General features: G+C 40.3%; 1 protein-coding gene across 1 annotated transcript in view; it reads right to left on the bottom strand.

Annotated features, from left to right (window-relative positions):
* The window catches only part of FAT3 (FAT atypical cadherin 3), a 361,473-nt gene that overhangs the window by 27,542 nt on the left and 317,718 nt on the right, over positions 1-16,213 (bottom strand). The window contains exons 20-22 of the mRNA XM_042862629.1: positions 14,033-14,831; positions 5,737-5,871; positions 4,553-4,710 (exon numbers count right to left, since the gene is read on the bottom strand). Coding sequence (XP_042718563.1) covers positions 4,553-4,710; positions 5,737-5,871; positions 14,033-14,831 — 1,092 coding nt within the window. The remainder of the gene's footprint in view (positions 1-4,552; positions 4,711-5,736; positions 5,872-14,032; positions 14,832-16,213) is intronic.

Here is a 16,213-nt window from a genome sequence, read left to right as displayed (position 1 = left end):
TAAGTTAACTTCTGATCAAATGAGTTACGTGTAAAACAAACTGTATGAAAATCCCATGAGAGGCCCACCAAGCTTTCAGCTGCCCACCTCCTTCTGGGCTTAGTTACACTGTCTCTCATTATATACTTTAGGAAACTGAGGTTAATACCCACTTAAAGATGTATGTTATTATAGACACAGAGCTCCTCACCTACACAAAATGAGTGGAGAAGTACAAAGAACAGAGAAGGCTCCAAAAGGTGATGCAATCTGTTACATTTCAACAGTTTCATTCAGTGAGCAAAATGGAGCCAAACACATATTGTAAATTATATTAGAATATTAGCCTGGCTAAGATGTTTGGCTAACGCCCATGTTTGTGTATCAACATAGGTAATAAAACGATCAAATGGTTCTTCTGAGACCACGTTAGGCTCTCACAGTCCATTTGCAGTCACACACCACGGATACAGTGCGCTGCCTACTAATCTATCTGGGGAAATATTTCGTTAGCTGAATTACATTTTGGGTTTGTTTGTGTAAAACAGTATATTTAATTAAAACGTTACTTGTTTCAACTCCAGCCATAGCTGGGATCATATCCAAGCTTCAGCCTTACCCAGCATAAGCCATGCAGCAGTAACGCATTCAAACGAATAATACACACTTAACTAAACCATGCAAAGTTTCCTATTAACTGTCTGGATGGAAGAACATATGCCTTTTACCATTAAATAGCTACATTTCTGGCATGAAGATAAACTCTTCCTTTACCTGTTTTTAATACTTTAAATTCTAAAAATCAAATTGAATCTCAATTATATTCCTTTAAAAAAAATTATTTGTGTAATTTTCAGCTGGAATGGCCTCAATGTGCTTTAAATTGTTAACTCTTATTTTTCCCGGATAGAAGCTCTGTCTGGAGCATCACATATGGACTTTGGAAATGGTTATACTGTTTTATGCACATGAAATCCTTCCAGAGAAGAAAGAAAAAGCAATCCACCTACAACTCATTTTTTCCCAATTGTCTTAAAAGCAAGAGTGAACAATGAAAAACTGGCCAGCCTCTCAAAATCGATGGATGAGTTGCTTTATTTGAAACAGCTGAATAAATAACACCCTTATTATATTGCATCAATACAGTGTAACTGGTAGGCTTTCAGCAAGCAGTTTGCTCTACAGAATTGATAATTCATCCAAGGACACTGTGTTATGATTATGAAATATTTCCATCTCTAGAGTTATCATAAATGTATGAGATCCCCAAATTAAGCTGGTCATTTAAACAGTGAAAACCATATTGCAGCATTAAATTTTAAATAGACTGCAATGGAGGGGACTTGCTTGAAAAAATCAATGCCACCACATTCTCTAGCAGTGCTGTTGTTTTCTGCCTGTTCTCCCATGGGTTCGTAGTACAAGATGGGTCCAAACTTCTTCCAGCTCTACCTTTGTTTGGGCTCAGTGTTGGTACTAGGCCCTCTGCTGCTAAACCATCAAGACACTTAAGTACATGCTCAAAATTAAGTTATGTGAGTCGTTCCAATTGCCTTCAAATACAGGAAGTTAAGCAAGTGATTAAGTGCTTTGCTGGAGTGGTGCCAGGGTGCTCAAAAGAGCACAAGATCCCATTTTTTATCCTCTATTTGGAAAGCTTCTCCTCATGTTTAATTTAATTGAAAGCAATGCTCAAATGATAACAACTTCACATTTATAGACCGCTAATTAATCTACTTAATGGTCTCATTTCTGAGTGCCTCCCTATCCTGCAACATACGTATCTATTTAAATGAAAAAAAAAAAAAAAGCTCAACCTCTGGGTTACAAATGAAAATACATGCTAGCAAAATTTAAGGCTAACTTAGTTGGAAACATCTTAGTAAGAGATCCCAAAGTGCAGTACATGAGATAGGTGATATCCCTGAAGAGCCCTGCTATGGCTACATCTCTTGAGCAGAGCACCTGTTGTCTGCCACAATGAACATTTATAAGATCTTAGTCTGAAGTTACTTTGCTAAATGAGCTTCATGAACAAAATTAGCAATTCCTGATGAGGTGAAGCCACATCTCCACAAACACATCACAAGTAATGCTCTTCTTTAAATCTCTTGCTTAAACAATCTAAGGGCCACACCTGGGTAAAAGGACCTACCCACTACAACAGCAAGTCCTTCCCTAATCTAAAAGATGAAAAACAAAGTTCAAGGCTTTAAGCAGGGATTTTCTGGTGTCATTCCCTGCCTGATGCATTGGAGATAGTGGCACTCTTGCATCTATAGCACTGCACAGATAACACTGGACCTTTCCTGTTGAACGTGTGAGGTGTTCAAAGATCTTTGTTAAGTGCTATGAGGTGGGTTCAGATCTGGAAATCCTTCCTTAACAACTAGGAAGCAAAAAGAAGTTAACCTGTGAGACAGGAGCAGAATGTCAACTGCTCTTGTCACTGCTCCTTCAATTACTGTTCTTTATTCCCAGTATCTTTCAAAGCAAAATGATTAACTGATTGTGGGAACCATGACCAAGCCCACAAAATTTCAAACCTATAACTATGAACCCAACCCAGAGAACTGCAATGACTGGCTCTCATTTATTTTTATGTAATAATACCACAGATTAATCAAAATTCCCAACTTCAAATGGAATTTTCCATTTGGTTGCCTACAAGCCAAACATTAGAGAACGTCTCCACGAGTTGAACAGCCTGAGCTCAGCCCATTAACATCAACATATCTCCCATTTTTAGCCTGAAGCACTATCCAGGTCAAATGGGAATACAGGTGGCAGGAGAGGGAAGGAAAATGCCAGTACTGAATCCCAGCAACTAGGTCTATTCCTAGCATACCGTCAAATGAGCTTCATGTGATGCCTGGTTTCCATGTAGACTTAAGTGGTTGGCTTAACTGAAGCAACTATGATTCTCAGCATGCTTTCTCTTAAAGCCTGAATTACTTGGGGGCTCAGGGCTACTTCCCTGAACAAAGCCCTGATAAATGGTGTATAGGATTTTGCTGTGGAAATCCCTTTACTTTTCACCGCAGCAAAGGTCAGTGCTCTTACATCCATCCACACTTTCCATAAAATTCGGTATAATACCAATGGTAACAAAAATTGTAATAATTTAATCACTTGAAATAAGCTAGATGGAAAAGTACATAGTATGCTTCCACTGCAGTCCTCTCTTTTATAATATTTGAAATAAAATGTTATCTAGAACAGTCACAATTTTTACATTATCGTTGTCCTGACCTTCTTGACTCCCTAATTATGACAGTTTTATACAGTAAACTCTGCTGTATTCACTGTAACACAATTTCAGTCTGCCTACGTATCATCTCCTATTGTTTTCAAGTGGTACCTTTTAGCAGGGCCATTTGTTTTTTTCCCAAGTGTTTTTCAAAACTAATCTGCAGTGTTCTTTACTGATACATAGCAAGAGCGACCACAATGAAGGCTTCAAAAAATGTCTTCAACTTTGCCCAGATAGGCTGTGGATGCCCCATCCCTAGAGGCATTCAAGGCCAGGCTGGATATGGCTCTGGGCAGCCTTATCTAGGAGTTGGTGACCCTGCACATAGCAGGGGGTTGAAATTAAATGATCTTTGAGGCCCTTTTCAACTCAGGCCATTCTATGATTCTATGATAAGCTTTGTCTTGTACAAATCTCAGCACTGCTAGAATTCTCAGAGAATGAAAGACAGCATTCCTATGCATGAAATATTTCAGTCCAACAACTATACAATCATTTGTTGCCCAATAATAACTCATCTAGCAATTTTAACATTACCTAAGTATTCAGCTAAAAGAAATCTGAAGATTACAAATACGGATACAAGAGGCATTGTGCCATTTCTCCCACTGTTGAATTATAGGACATGGATGAATTACGAAAGTCAGCATCCTTGTTTTGTACCTTGGAGTCTCTAGCAGTAATACTAATACACAGGCTCTTGGATGAGCCCAGCACTCCCTTTCTATCCAGAAGATACTGTCATTCTACAAAAACCAAACAAAGAATAGAAAGCTTATCAAATAAATAATCATTGGCAATCAATCTCCAGCTATTTTCTCCAGCTATTTCATGACTCTCTAGCCAATTTTAATTCACAGAGTGTAGAAATCTATTTATTCAGTAGGAGAGGTTCTCTAAGCAGTTGGGTTCTGGAATTAATTTGACAGCAGCACGGGCATATTCTCTAACCATAGGCATGGACACATGGGAAGAGAAGCTATTTCAGCATGTGTTATTTGGACTATATGGTCATGTAAATGGACAAATCTTACATCTTGTGCAGATCAGCTGTTGCATGCAAACACATTTAATATTCTTAAAATGAACAGCAACCAATTGAGCATTTTCCAAGTAAAGTACCACTAACAAGCAGCATTTTCATTGCTGTTGTTGCAGACTCTCTTGAAATTGGTGTTTTTCCCTGTTAGTATGAAACAGATCAGACTTCATCTTCTCAATCTACAGCTGAAATGAGAACAACATTCCCCAAATCAAGAGCCAACAGAAAACATGTAATCAAGAAAAACAACTGCAGAAAAGATAAGTTATTTTAATTACCTTCAGAATTATACAGGGATTTGCTCTGGTGTACATTATAATCCCATTGCTTTGCAGGGTTCGCAGACGTAGAGCCAACTTGAATTCCTCTTTCTTGCTGTTTTCAGAAACGCGGTATTTAATGTAACTATTCCCAGCAAAGCTAAGGGAAGTGTGGCCTGAAATAACCATTTTGAAAAGACACATGTTCTTTTAGTGACACACAAAATATTCCTCAGCTGTCAAGCTAATTAAAGAATTTAAAGAGCTAATGAGAATTTTTAGGAAGAAACTTGTAAATAACACCCAACTGTGATGGGAAAAAAGCTTGCGCCTACTACAAATATATACTGCATTTTTTCAGGAAATTATTTTTCAGAGGAGAGGGATAGCTCTATTTCTCCAAACTTACAAAAACAAAAACAAAAAAAAAAAACAAAAACAAAAACAAAAAAGTGATTTCTTCCAAGCATTCAGCATTTTTAAGGCTATCTATCCCTGACCGCATCTATCTCTTCTCACCTGATACCAAAGGGAGTCCAAAATGGCCAAGTTTGTACATCAGGCAGTTGAGTTATGGGTAGATAGCCAGGTGTGAGTGGATGCCAGTCAAAGCTGTACAGTCAGTTCCCTGCAAGCACTGCCCAGAATCACAATGAAACAAGATAGTATTTCCTGTGTTTTCCTGGAGAAAACACCCCTGTGCTGTCCTAGCACTACTGATGTCAGTGGAAGGCTCTGCACCACACTGTTTGTATCCCAGGGAATAACACAGCTGCAGAGAACTCACAAATGTCCTGCAAGTTGATTTTTGGGATGGTGCAGTGTTTTTATTAATAAAGACTGGAATTTTGGTAATCTAAATTACAAGCAGAAGAGTTAAATTAACTATAGAGCTCTGTCCATGGCAAGACAACATCTGGCATAACAGCCTCTAGAAACAGCCCTTTATTTTTCTCAGTAGCCTGTTTTACTGATTGGGGAATTCAACCAAGCCAGTTTCAACAAGAAACTGCATTATGCATTAAACTTCATACAGCCTTATATGTAAAAAGCCAACTGCTATGAAGAGATACACTGAGTGCCAGTGCTGAGAAAGGTTAAACAGTACGTCTTCTATTGACTTCAGTGGCACCTCTACCTACAAAAGAATGACAACATCTTTTTTCTTCAAGTACATCCCCGGCTCCCGCTTTGATGTGCACCTGAGCATTCGCCAAGCTTCCCTGGCGGGCACTGGCAGATGAAAGGTCTCCGGTTGGCTTCGTACCCCACACACTGCATGTCCCCCGGGCACGGCTTCTCCAGACAGGGATCGTTAGACCCTGGGCACAGTCCTCCTGCAATAAGTTAAAGTACTGTCAGGGACGCAGTGTGAAACAGGATCTTTAGCAGCACAGATGTAATAAAAGAAAGACAATTATTGATCTCAAACTTCAGTACAAGCCAAGCATGGCTTAATAATGCTAATAACTGCTAAGCAAAAGTAATCAGGGAAGAGATGCTCTTCAGACAATTAGCAAAACGTTGTCATGATTCCTAAAAGGGTGCCCTAAAATCCATAGCAAAATATTATGAGAACCAGCTGTTCTGAATGGTAACCGGTTATATATTAGTGATGTTCAGGTCACTCATTTACTCACAAAGCCTCCCATACAGGGAGTTTGGGGATACTAGGAAACAAATTACTCGAAGCTGTGTGCTCCTTTAGCCTCAGCACTCTCACGGGAAGTAAATTTTAGGGAGTTAGAGTTCCACAGGAGACTGAATAAGAAAAACACACATTTCATGTTATGGAATCAAACCTTGCTCAAGAAAGTGTGAATTCAGAACTACTAGTAACTTTAAAAAGGTTTTAAGATGGAGGAACAGCTGTATACAGTATTTTAAATTTGCTTAGAACAGTGTTTTTTTTTAATTGCATTAAGGATATTTGAAACCTCCTAAATTTTAACACGCAACATGCTGAGCACATCATGGGTTTACCTGAATCCCCATCAGTGTCAAACTGCTTGGATAAAACTTCTCTACAACTTTTCAGAGTGCCTAAATGTTCCAACTGTCCGATCCTAAAATGTTTGCAAACACTTTGTACTACACTGCAAAACACAATACAACTACCAATGCTCAATATAGGAATTCTCCTATAAATTTCTCAACAGTTAAACTTTTGTTGACTGTAATAGAGAATTTAGTTCATTTGGGGTCAGTTTCTACCTCTGGATGTCTGTATGCAAATGTTATGAAAGTACACTTTTTCAACTGCAGGAAGAGGCATCCATGCCACTGCTCCTATTGACTTGCTGTCAGGGCTTGAACTGAGAGAGAGCCAGCTGCTGGAATCGAATTTTTGCTTATCAAAGTCATTTATTTAAAGTAGCTCATGCAGGTGGTGATTTTAATGATAGAATTTCAGCCCTTTCCTACCCATCACTTTCTGAATATCGGCCATTCTTGTTTATTGCAGAACCTCAAATTGTATTCAAATACTATTTTATTTTTGGAGCATATGTATTTTATTTACAATTTATACAGGAAGAAATCAACCTGTCATAAAGTACATCTCCCAAAGTAATGGAGGGAAGAAACTTATTGCTTTCACTCTGTAGCACAAGCCAAGCAGGGCTCATTCAGAGCACAGCTGAAATTAGTTGGTACTATAAGTATTTTCTGGAAAAAGAAAAATCGCTGCTGCAGGTTCAGAATGGGCATAGGCTGACTACAAATGGGGGGAGGACTGTAAATGCCTTGCTTCATGTACAGCACAGTCAATTTAATCTTCAAAATCCTCCTCTCCTTTGTCAAACATTTGTTTGAGAGGTCTGTGCAGTAAAGCATTTACAGTTCTGCCTGTAGCACTGTCAGAAAATGGCAATCTTTATTAATCAGTTTAGTAGGTAACATTAGCAGGAAAAACAGCTCCAATATACAGCCACACCTTAAATCTTATAAAATCAAGAAAAAAATATCATTTAATAGGATTCAACACTGTAGAATTATATTCTATTCAAATATAGTCTACAGAATTTAAGGAAGAGTACACTGTTTTCTATGGCTTATTTCTTTCACTGATTCTCTGGAATTCAATAGCAAGTAATTATTATTCCTGAAATTATATTGTATGTTAAATATTCCATTGGCTGGCTTGTATGCTTTGCTTGGTTCTGTAGACTCTTTTAATTTATTGTTGTGTGACAAATACACCATACTATGCTGTGTGCATGGTAGCTCTCTTCTCTGAACAGGCTTCCACCTTTTGTGAGGCTGCAGTTCAGGTACGCTCAGTGCAGCTGGCAGACAATCATTGGAGGAAAGCTGTACAGCACATCAGTGAGGAGCAGAGAGGGACAGCGAGTTTCCTCAATGAAGCTCCACAAATATTCATAACCCCTAACCTATGACTGCATCTTTGTTGTGAAGCAATAAAGCAGTAGGTTACATTGCTATCCATCTCTGTCAGTTTTTTAGCTGATTAAAGCTCTGATTTGTACTTCAGAGTCATCTTTCCACAGTCAAAAAATATACAGAAAGGATTTAACATATTTAGGATATCTGGGAATACACTAAAGAACTGCTTATCCTGGCAGGCCGAGAATAGTTCTTCTGCTAAGCTATGAGCAAATCAACTTTTTATTCATCATACTGCAGGATTTCATAGCTGTCAACAAAGTTTTAAAATATTCAGAGCTGGGAGAAGAAATGCTTTGTGTTTGTCTGTATGGATACAAGACAGAAGTTACAAATCTGCATTACTGCATTGCTCGAGCTAACACGGATTTTCAGGCTTGATTTCACAACTGTACGAAGCAAAATTGTGAAATCGTTCAAGGGTGCGTTGTCCACATCAAAGGTTTACAACCTGAGTTTTAAAAACATTTTTTTCTAATGTTGCTTTTCCACTCTGAAGAACAGTCTATCTGCCATTCAATAGAGGTTCAAGAAATATGGATTTGATCACTTTTTTTTCTGTAGGCAAGTCCAGAATCCCCTTAAACTCACATTAGTATTAATAGAGCAGCTCTCTGCAAGGTATCCCAGAGATACATGGCAGTGCTTCACCCAGAGCATGGCAGGGAAGGTAGAAGTGGCCTATTTGATCTTGACAAATCACCTTCAGTTTTACCTCTCTGAATGAAGGTACAGAGCCATGCTGGAGCTTGAAGAGCTGCAGCCTGTGGGAAGCCCATGAAGGCTCAGTTCGGGAAGGATGGCATCCCTTGGGATGGATGGCATCCTGCGGGAGGGAGCCACGTGGAGAACAGAAGGACCATGGAGCAGTAGCAGAGGCAAAACATTATGGACTGAACAGAGCTCCCATTGCCCACTGTCCTGCACTGCTCAGGGAGAGGAGGTAGGATGGGGGGAAGGAGTTTGCAGTTTGCTTTTAGTTCTCACTGCTCTAGTCCAGTAAATCACATTATTTCCTTATGAGACTGAGGCTGTTCGGCCCTTGAAGATAATTGGTGAGTGATCTCCTTGTCCTTATCTCCATTCGAGCCTTTTGTTCAACATATTTTCTCCCTCTATTCTTTTAAGGAGGGGGCGTGAAAAAGTGGTGTGGTGGACTTTAGCTGGCCATGAGTGTGAAACCACCACAAGTGCAGAAGGAAGACAGTATCTGTATTCCTGTTGAGCTCTAACTCGTATGGCATACATATAAATTTATATGCCACAAACGTTGTTCTACACAAGTCAGCCACATGTTTCATTAAGCTCAAGGGCACTCAGTTGCACAGTGTGTCCTAATGAATCAGAGTTTCTCACAGTTTTAGAAGAATGGACAAGATCGACCACTGTTCAGTCACAGCTTTCCTTAAGACCCAGGTGATAGATAGCAGTTTCCATTCCTCTTGATTCTACAGGCATGGTGCCACTTTATGCTTTGTCTCCCATGAGTTTCATACAAGATGCTGTTTTCTCAGAGTAGGTCTTAAAATGGGGAATATTGTCAGGGAAAAAGTCTCCTCCTACACAAGTGCAACGTTAGAAGGGCTGAAGTCAAACCAACCAAATGTATCAAATAAATCTGCAAAGGTCTTTGTTCCCAAACCATTTCTTCTTTACTTTTCCTTGTTACCTTGCCAGGAGAGCTCAACAGTACATGTGAGATTCTTGGAAACAGAGAAAGCAGAGGAAGGCCTACAAGGACAGCCTGAGAGAGCTGGGGCTGCTCAGCCTGGAGAAGAGAAAGCTGCTAGGTGACACGAGAGTGGCTTTTCAGTAGTATCTAAAGCAGAGCTGCAGGAAAGAAGGGGACAGACTCTTTAGAAGGGTCTGTGGTGACAGAGCAAGGGGAAATGGTTTCAAGATCAAAGAGGGTAGATTTAGGTTAGATATAAGGAAAAAATCTTTTGCAGTGAGGGTGATGAGGCACTGGAACAGGCTGCTAAGAGATGCAGTTGACGCCACGTCCCTGGAGAATTTCAAGGCAAGGCCCTGGGCAACCTGACCCAGCTGTGGATGCCCCCGTTCATTGCAGGGGAGTTGGACTACATGGTCCTCAGAGGACTCTTCCAACTCTAACAATACTATGATTCAAAGTTCAGAATCCTGGTATTAGGATGGGGGTTGGATTTCTTATCTTGGTGCTGCAAAATACTCTGGTCTTCAAGAGGCAGTGTGTGCTTTGAGGACGTAGACCACCTTTCAAGATTAAGTCCTATATTAATACCAGATCTTATAATGCATCACAGTTTATGATTTCTTCTTGTCAGAACATTCACAAAACGCTCGAAGTGGCTTCATAAAATCTGAATTGCCTGGTTTCATGATAAAGTGGTGCAAGACTGCTATTCACTTGATTAAATAACGTGAATGTCCGCACTTTTGTTGAACACTTCTGAGTCTATTAGAAAAATTCTTTCAAACTATTAAGCCAGAACCATATTAAACACTTGAAATGGAATTCATCTCCTCTAACTTTAGGGCATGATTCATCTGACTGATTTTAGACATTCGGGGAGAGATTTATCACATCATTAAAAAAAACTTCATTCTTTCCACTGTCTGGAAATGGGGCCTGGAGTGACCAGCTCACATGTATATATATACCCACATTTGTCAAGATTATTTCAATCAAATCTTCTCCCATAAACATACTAATGGAACCTCCATTTGTAAGACTGTAACACAGAATTTCACTATAGCAAAGCAGCCACAAGAAAACCTACTTATTTCATGCATCTTTGTTCTAACACAAAAGAATTACCTTGCCACATGAAGAAATAAAGAACTGAAATAGATTTCTGCTTCTGAAAAATGAGAATGTCATGAGAACTATTTATTATATATATTTACTCTGGTCCTCCTGTCTTTGCTTCCCACAAACATTGACAGATGTTTTCATACCTTATGTCATGTGATGGGGGATTGGCAATTGCATAGCCCCTGTAGCTACACTGAAATCCCAGTTTGTTATAATATTTTTCATATAAACACAAGCAGAAGAGCCAGAAATCTAAGGAGACAGTCTGTTACTGGAAAAAAATTATAGTTCAATTTTATTGATTTTAAAGGCTTAGATTGATACCCCTGAACTTTCGAACTTACCCTTCCAGAACGGAGCTGCTGATCCTCACAAGTTCACACACTGCCTGCTTTACAGTCTCCCTGCATTTTTATGTTAGATAACTCTGTTTGCTCACAAAGGTAATCTAGGTAAGCTATGCACAGCTGGCACGCATAAATTGTGCATATCTATGACATCTGCCAGTGGGAAAATCTCTCCAAGTATGATACATATTTCAAGAATGAGTGAATTAGCTCAAATTCAAGCTTCTCTGGGTTATAATTGAATCAAACCACTGAAAACATATGGAATATTTTTAATGGGTTTGTCATATTTCAAGCTATTAATATTTACTGGACTGGATCGTTAAACTATCCTAGTAACAAAGAAAGTATAATGCTTTTATTATATTGATAATATCTTGCTAATGCGTTCCTGTAAAAGGAAGCACAATAGGTGTATTCCACTATTCTCTGCTCTTTTTCTTGCTTTGCCACATTTATGTCCATGTGCAAAGGATCAAAAGAAGCATTTGGATTTGTCTGATCAAAGGAAGTATTTGGATTTTTCTGACTCTTTCACTGGGCCTACTCTTCACAAAAGTAGTGCCATACCCAAGTTCTCTAATTAATATATCCTCAGAAGTCTGTGTCAACCTCCTAAGTGACAAAACACAGTATGTGTCTGTATTTATTTAAAGAGCAAGGCCCTTCTCGTGGCTCCTGTGATTAAAAAAATTAAAGTGCATGAAGTATTAACTCATGTTGAGGAGGGCAAATCATGTTGGTTTTTTTTTTTGTTTTTGTTTTTTTTGTTAGGACAAGGTCTCTTATCTCTGTACAAGTAACAAGCACCAAGGCTTTCATCTGCCTAGTGAGCTACATGTTTAGATCAGCAGCTCTGGACACGTTTTTGTTGGACACGAGGTGCACTAGGCCACCCCAAAACATCTGTATCTCCCATGGGAAATGGGCACAGAGCAGCTTCAGCTCTGTGGGACCCCTCCAGCCTCCCAGCTGGACCAGGGAATGCCTGCACCAATGGCTCTCAACTGCAGGCTTCATGGCCAGGATAGATGGTCCCAAGGCTATGGATCACAGGTGGTAATTTTGGCAGCCTGAAATATTTTTTGAGGATTGATTGGTACATAACAGAAAAAAAATGGGAAATCGCTGTCCCAGCTGATTTTCTGTGCTTTCAGTGCAAGTGTGCTGAGCAGAGAGAAAGGAGAGAGCTGCTGGATCAGAACCATACCGCTCTGTAAAGCCAATTTTGGGAGCTAGGCTAACAGATTACGAGGCACATCCACTCACTACTAGTTTCTGAAGGGAATATACATCATTATTGACTTTAATAAGTAGTGAAATGAAATTATACACAGTGCAAATCCTGGCTGCCAGAAAAACAATTTCTGACACAGCGAGGGCCATAGCCATCCCTATGGAGATGAGGATTTGTGATTTCTGGGTACATAAACGAGACAAAGCTGTGAGTTAGGGAATATAAAAAGTGCTTTGCAGACAATGCTGTTGCACTGGCTCCAGGACTCGGCTTGGGGATATTGCAGCATTGTCCCTTTCCAACCTGGGAAAATCCTTTTTTATTTCAGAGCCTTTCATGTGTAACAAAAAAGACAAGTACTGTTATAATAGAAATATCTGTTCAGAACACAGAATGCTATTACTTAAAAACTGACCAAATAACCTGCTCTTGAATGTACATGAAAACAGCACAGATGGAAAATTCTGACATTTTTACAGAACTGAACTCCTATGGCATTATTATTCATGTGCTGCAGGACACAACGATTGCTGGTTCAGCTTTATGCATTAAGGCCTGTTTTCATTCCCACTGAAGTTGATGGTATGACATGAAGTCCTGCTGACTGCTGCAGAGACAAAGGCTGGTCACTGAGACACAGCTACTGAATTCCTATGCGGTTGTGTGTGTGTGTATGTCTGCATGTGTGCTTCAGATGAGTGAGACTTGGATGTATTGATTTTACAGCAGCTTTTTTCTCTGCTCTTAAATGAAGTGGAATGAGGAGCAAATAGCTTGACAAACAAAAGAAACAGAACTATTATTATAACTGCCTGAAGTGTTATTCTCCAAGCACAGAGCCACATGGAAGACTGGCTGCCAAGTCTGTTTGTCATATATACCCCATGAAATCGCTGATAAAATGTAAGGCAGCCATTAGGATGTGAAATGTGAGGCAGAAATCAGGACAAAACCCCGTCCTGACTCCCCATGCAGCAATAAGGATCAGGAATAGTGCTTGGTATCAGTTACAAAATAAAATATTTCATTGTTTTTCCGCTCCTCTCTGTAAATATGGACTGTGCCTTGCACCTGTGTGGGTTAGGTCATGGGTCCTTTCCTTGGGGATTCCAGTGCACCACTGCAGAGCAGGTGGCTCTGCCACAACCACATGACTGGTTTATTCCAGTGTTGGTTAAGTTCTTTACAGAGAGAGTGGTGATGTGCTGGAACAGGCCTTCCAGAGAGGTTGTGGGTGCCCTGTTCCTGGAGCTGTTCAAGGCCAGATTGGATGGCCCCCTGGGCAGCCTGGTCTAGTATTAAATGTGGAGGTTGGTGGCCCTGCCTATGGCAGGGGGGCTGGAGATTCTTGATCCTTGAAATCCCTTCCAACCCAAGCCATTTTGTGATTTGATTCTGTGATGGAATGGTGGTGAACTGAGTGGGAAACCACTAAACTCCCACTCCTCTCCTTTCTCCTCCCCTTCCTTGCCCTCCCTTGGAAGTTTGCTGATGGCTCGGATCTTCCAGGAAAGCAGTCTTTGTCACACAAGGCCAAAGTTCACCAACTTCCATTTACATCAGTAAACACGAACAATTCTTCCTGAGCCTGAGAAATACATCAGCCAGTCGTGCTTTAACGGGCTGAATTGAAATGCCCCTTCTAATCTGCATCAGCAGCATAAAACCGATCCTATCGCATAATGTGTGAGGACGGGGGGAGCAGTACTCACCATTGCACATGCAGCGCACATTCCGGTAAAAGCGGGGGCACACAAAACTAATTCTTGCCGTGCTGTAGGTCATCAGGGAATGGGAATCAATAGATAGACTTTGTTCACAGTGTTGTTCCTGACAATCCAGTCCAGAGCAATTCTTCTCCAAGATAGCAGAAATACGAATCACATTTTCCAAGTGTCTCCTGGCATTGGTAAGCTTCTGAATCAAAAAGGCAGGCTTATAGAAACCGCCGCTGTGCATCTGAACTGCAAATAGCATGTCGAGCTGATTGCTGCCTGCCACTGGCTGAATGCTGATGATGTGCAGGCTGTCTTGTTTCTGAGACAGCACCGCGTTCCGCAAGGTGCGCCTGAAGCCGTGCATGTGAAGGCCCACAAAGTCTTCTGGGGAAACGTTCTCGAAGCGGATGGTGACGGTGTTCTGCAGCATTTCCTGAAGTAATTGCTCAACGTGGACCACAACATCGATGGGGACCTGGAAGCGGCCATCACTGACAGACACATTGAGGATGTACTTGCCGTTATCGAGCCCTCCTAGGGCAATGATCTTCCCGTCGTGATTATTAACCTTGAACAAACTTTTCTGCTCTGATTTTAGTGTGTAAGTGAGGACATCATACACATCCTGATCCGTGGCGTGAATTTTTCCAATGACTCCACCTGGAAAATCATCTTCCATGGTGACAATGAAAATCTCCAGTGGAATGGCAGTTGGCTTGTGGATGCTTTCTTCGATAACCCTCACCTGAACGTAGGTGTGGGAAACCTGCTGAGGCTTCCCAGAGTCTTTGGCCTAATATAATTAAAACAACAACCAAACAACAAAATGTAATATATATGTATAATGCAGCTGACAAGTAGAACTTTTTGCTACATGCATTCTAGACTTCCTGCTATATGATTTTCACAGCAACAGTAATTCTGAAGACCTCTCAAAAGAACTTCCCAAATGCATTTGCAAAATACATATGTAAAGAAATGTGCCATCTTTTTTTAGCAGTGAAACTTAAAAACTCTTTAGGGAAACACAGATATCTTATCTAAGTGAATTGCAGACAGAAATGTGTCAGCACTGTGTCTCATTACTCAATGTGAAAAGTTCCCAGAATCCCACAGCTATCACTTGTCCCCTTCACAGCAAAGCCATCTGAATGTGGTATATTTTACACCAAGTGAGTTTGGGCTCTCTTCTACCCTGGAAAATAGGCTGCATCCCAGTGCAATACCAGCAGCAGTTTCTGTGTTGCTCTGAAGTGCCTCACACCTTGCTAAGCCTATGTGGATGCAAGGGAGTTGAGAGTTTTCCTCAAGCACTCTGTGTGACTTTCTCTGAAGCGTCCAAGAATCATGCTTGAAAATAAAATAAAATTTATCACCCTCCAAAAGTGAAACAGGGTGCTTGTGCTGTTACTAACAATAAAATATGAGAGAAGCACTACACTTGGACAGATGACTGCATGACCCAGAGCACGTATGATAGCATCTGCACTTTTTTATAAAGAGCAAGTATGACAAAAAATCCAAGGCTATCTTGACAGAAAAGTGTGCAAACTTGAATCAGTGCTCTTTCTTGTAGTAAGGAAAATGCTTCATTGAAGTCAGTATGAAGATATACTAGTGCATGCATTCACTTGCTTCAGAGAAGAACATATGATGAAAAAATCACAGATGTAGCACATGTTGAAAGATGTTTGCATTTGGATACAGGGAGGAAAATTTACTCACTGAAGAAAAACAACAGGCAGGATGGCAGTACCAATATGGACATTACTAGGAAAGGATTAGTAACTCTGAGGCACTGAAAATCATGGCTCCTACCAGGGCTTTGTACAGAATTTTAGAAAACATTTTATGTGCATGTGCACAGATACACATACATGCAGAGATTATTCCACATTCCACTTTCAACTTTAACACTACTTTTTTAATAAGCACAACACAGAGGAGGAATCTGATGGTGGAAAGAGGGAAGCAGCACTGCGGTACACATAAATGGAAAGAAAAAAATTCCATGCTTTATACGCAACAGAAAACTGCAAAATATGTTTTCACTGAAGGAATCCCTAAAAAAATAATACTGGGAGGAATCAGGCCAATCCAACCGCGTGGTTTTCTGAATGTTTTGGTGCATCTCTGTGATTGCAGACTGGTTAACGCTTCATTAATATGACATAC

The sequence above is a fragment of the Lagopus leucura genome, unplaced genomic scaffold (genome assembly GCF_019238085.1).
Source record: "Lagopus leucura isolate 7727_CA_CO unplaced genomic scaffold, USGS_WTPT01 Super-Scaffold_702, whole genome shotgun sequence".
Classification (NCBI taxonomy): domain Eukaryota; kingdom Metazoa; phylum Chordata; class Aves; order Galliformes; family Phasianidae; genus Lagopus; species Lagopus leucura.
Note: the sequence above shows the minus strand (reverse complement) of the source record. Positions and strands in the feature narration are given on the sequence as shown.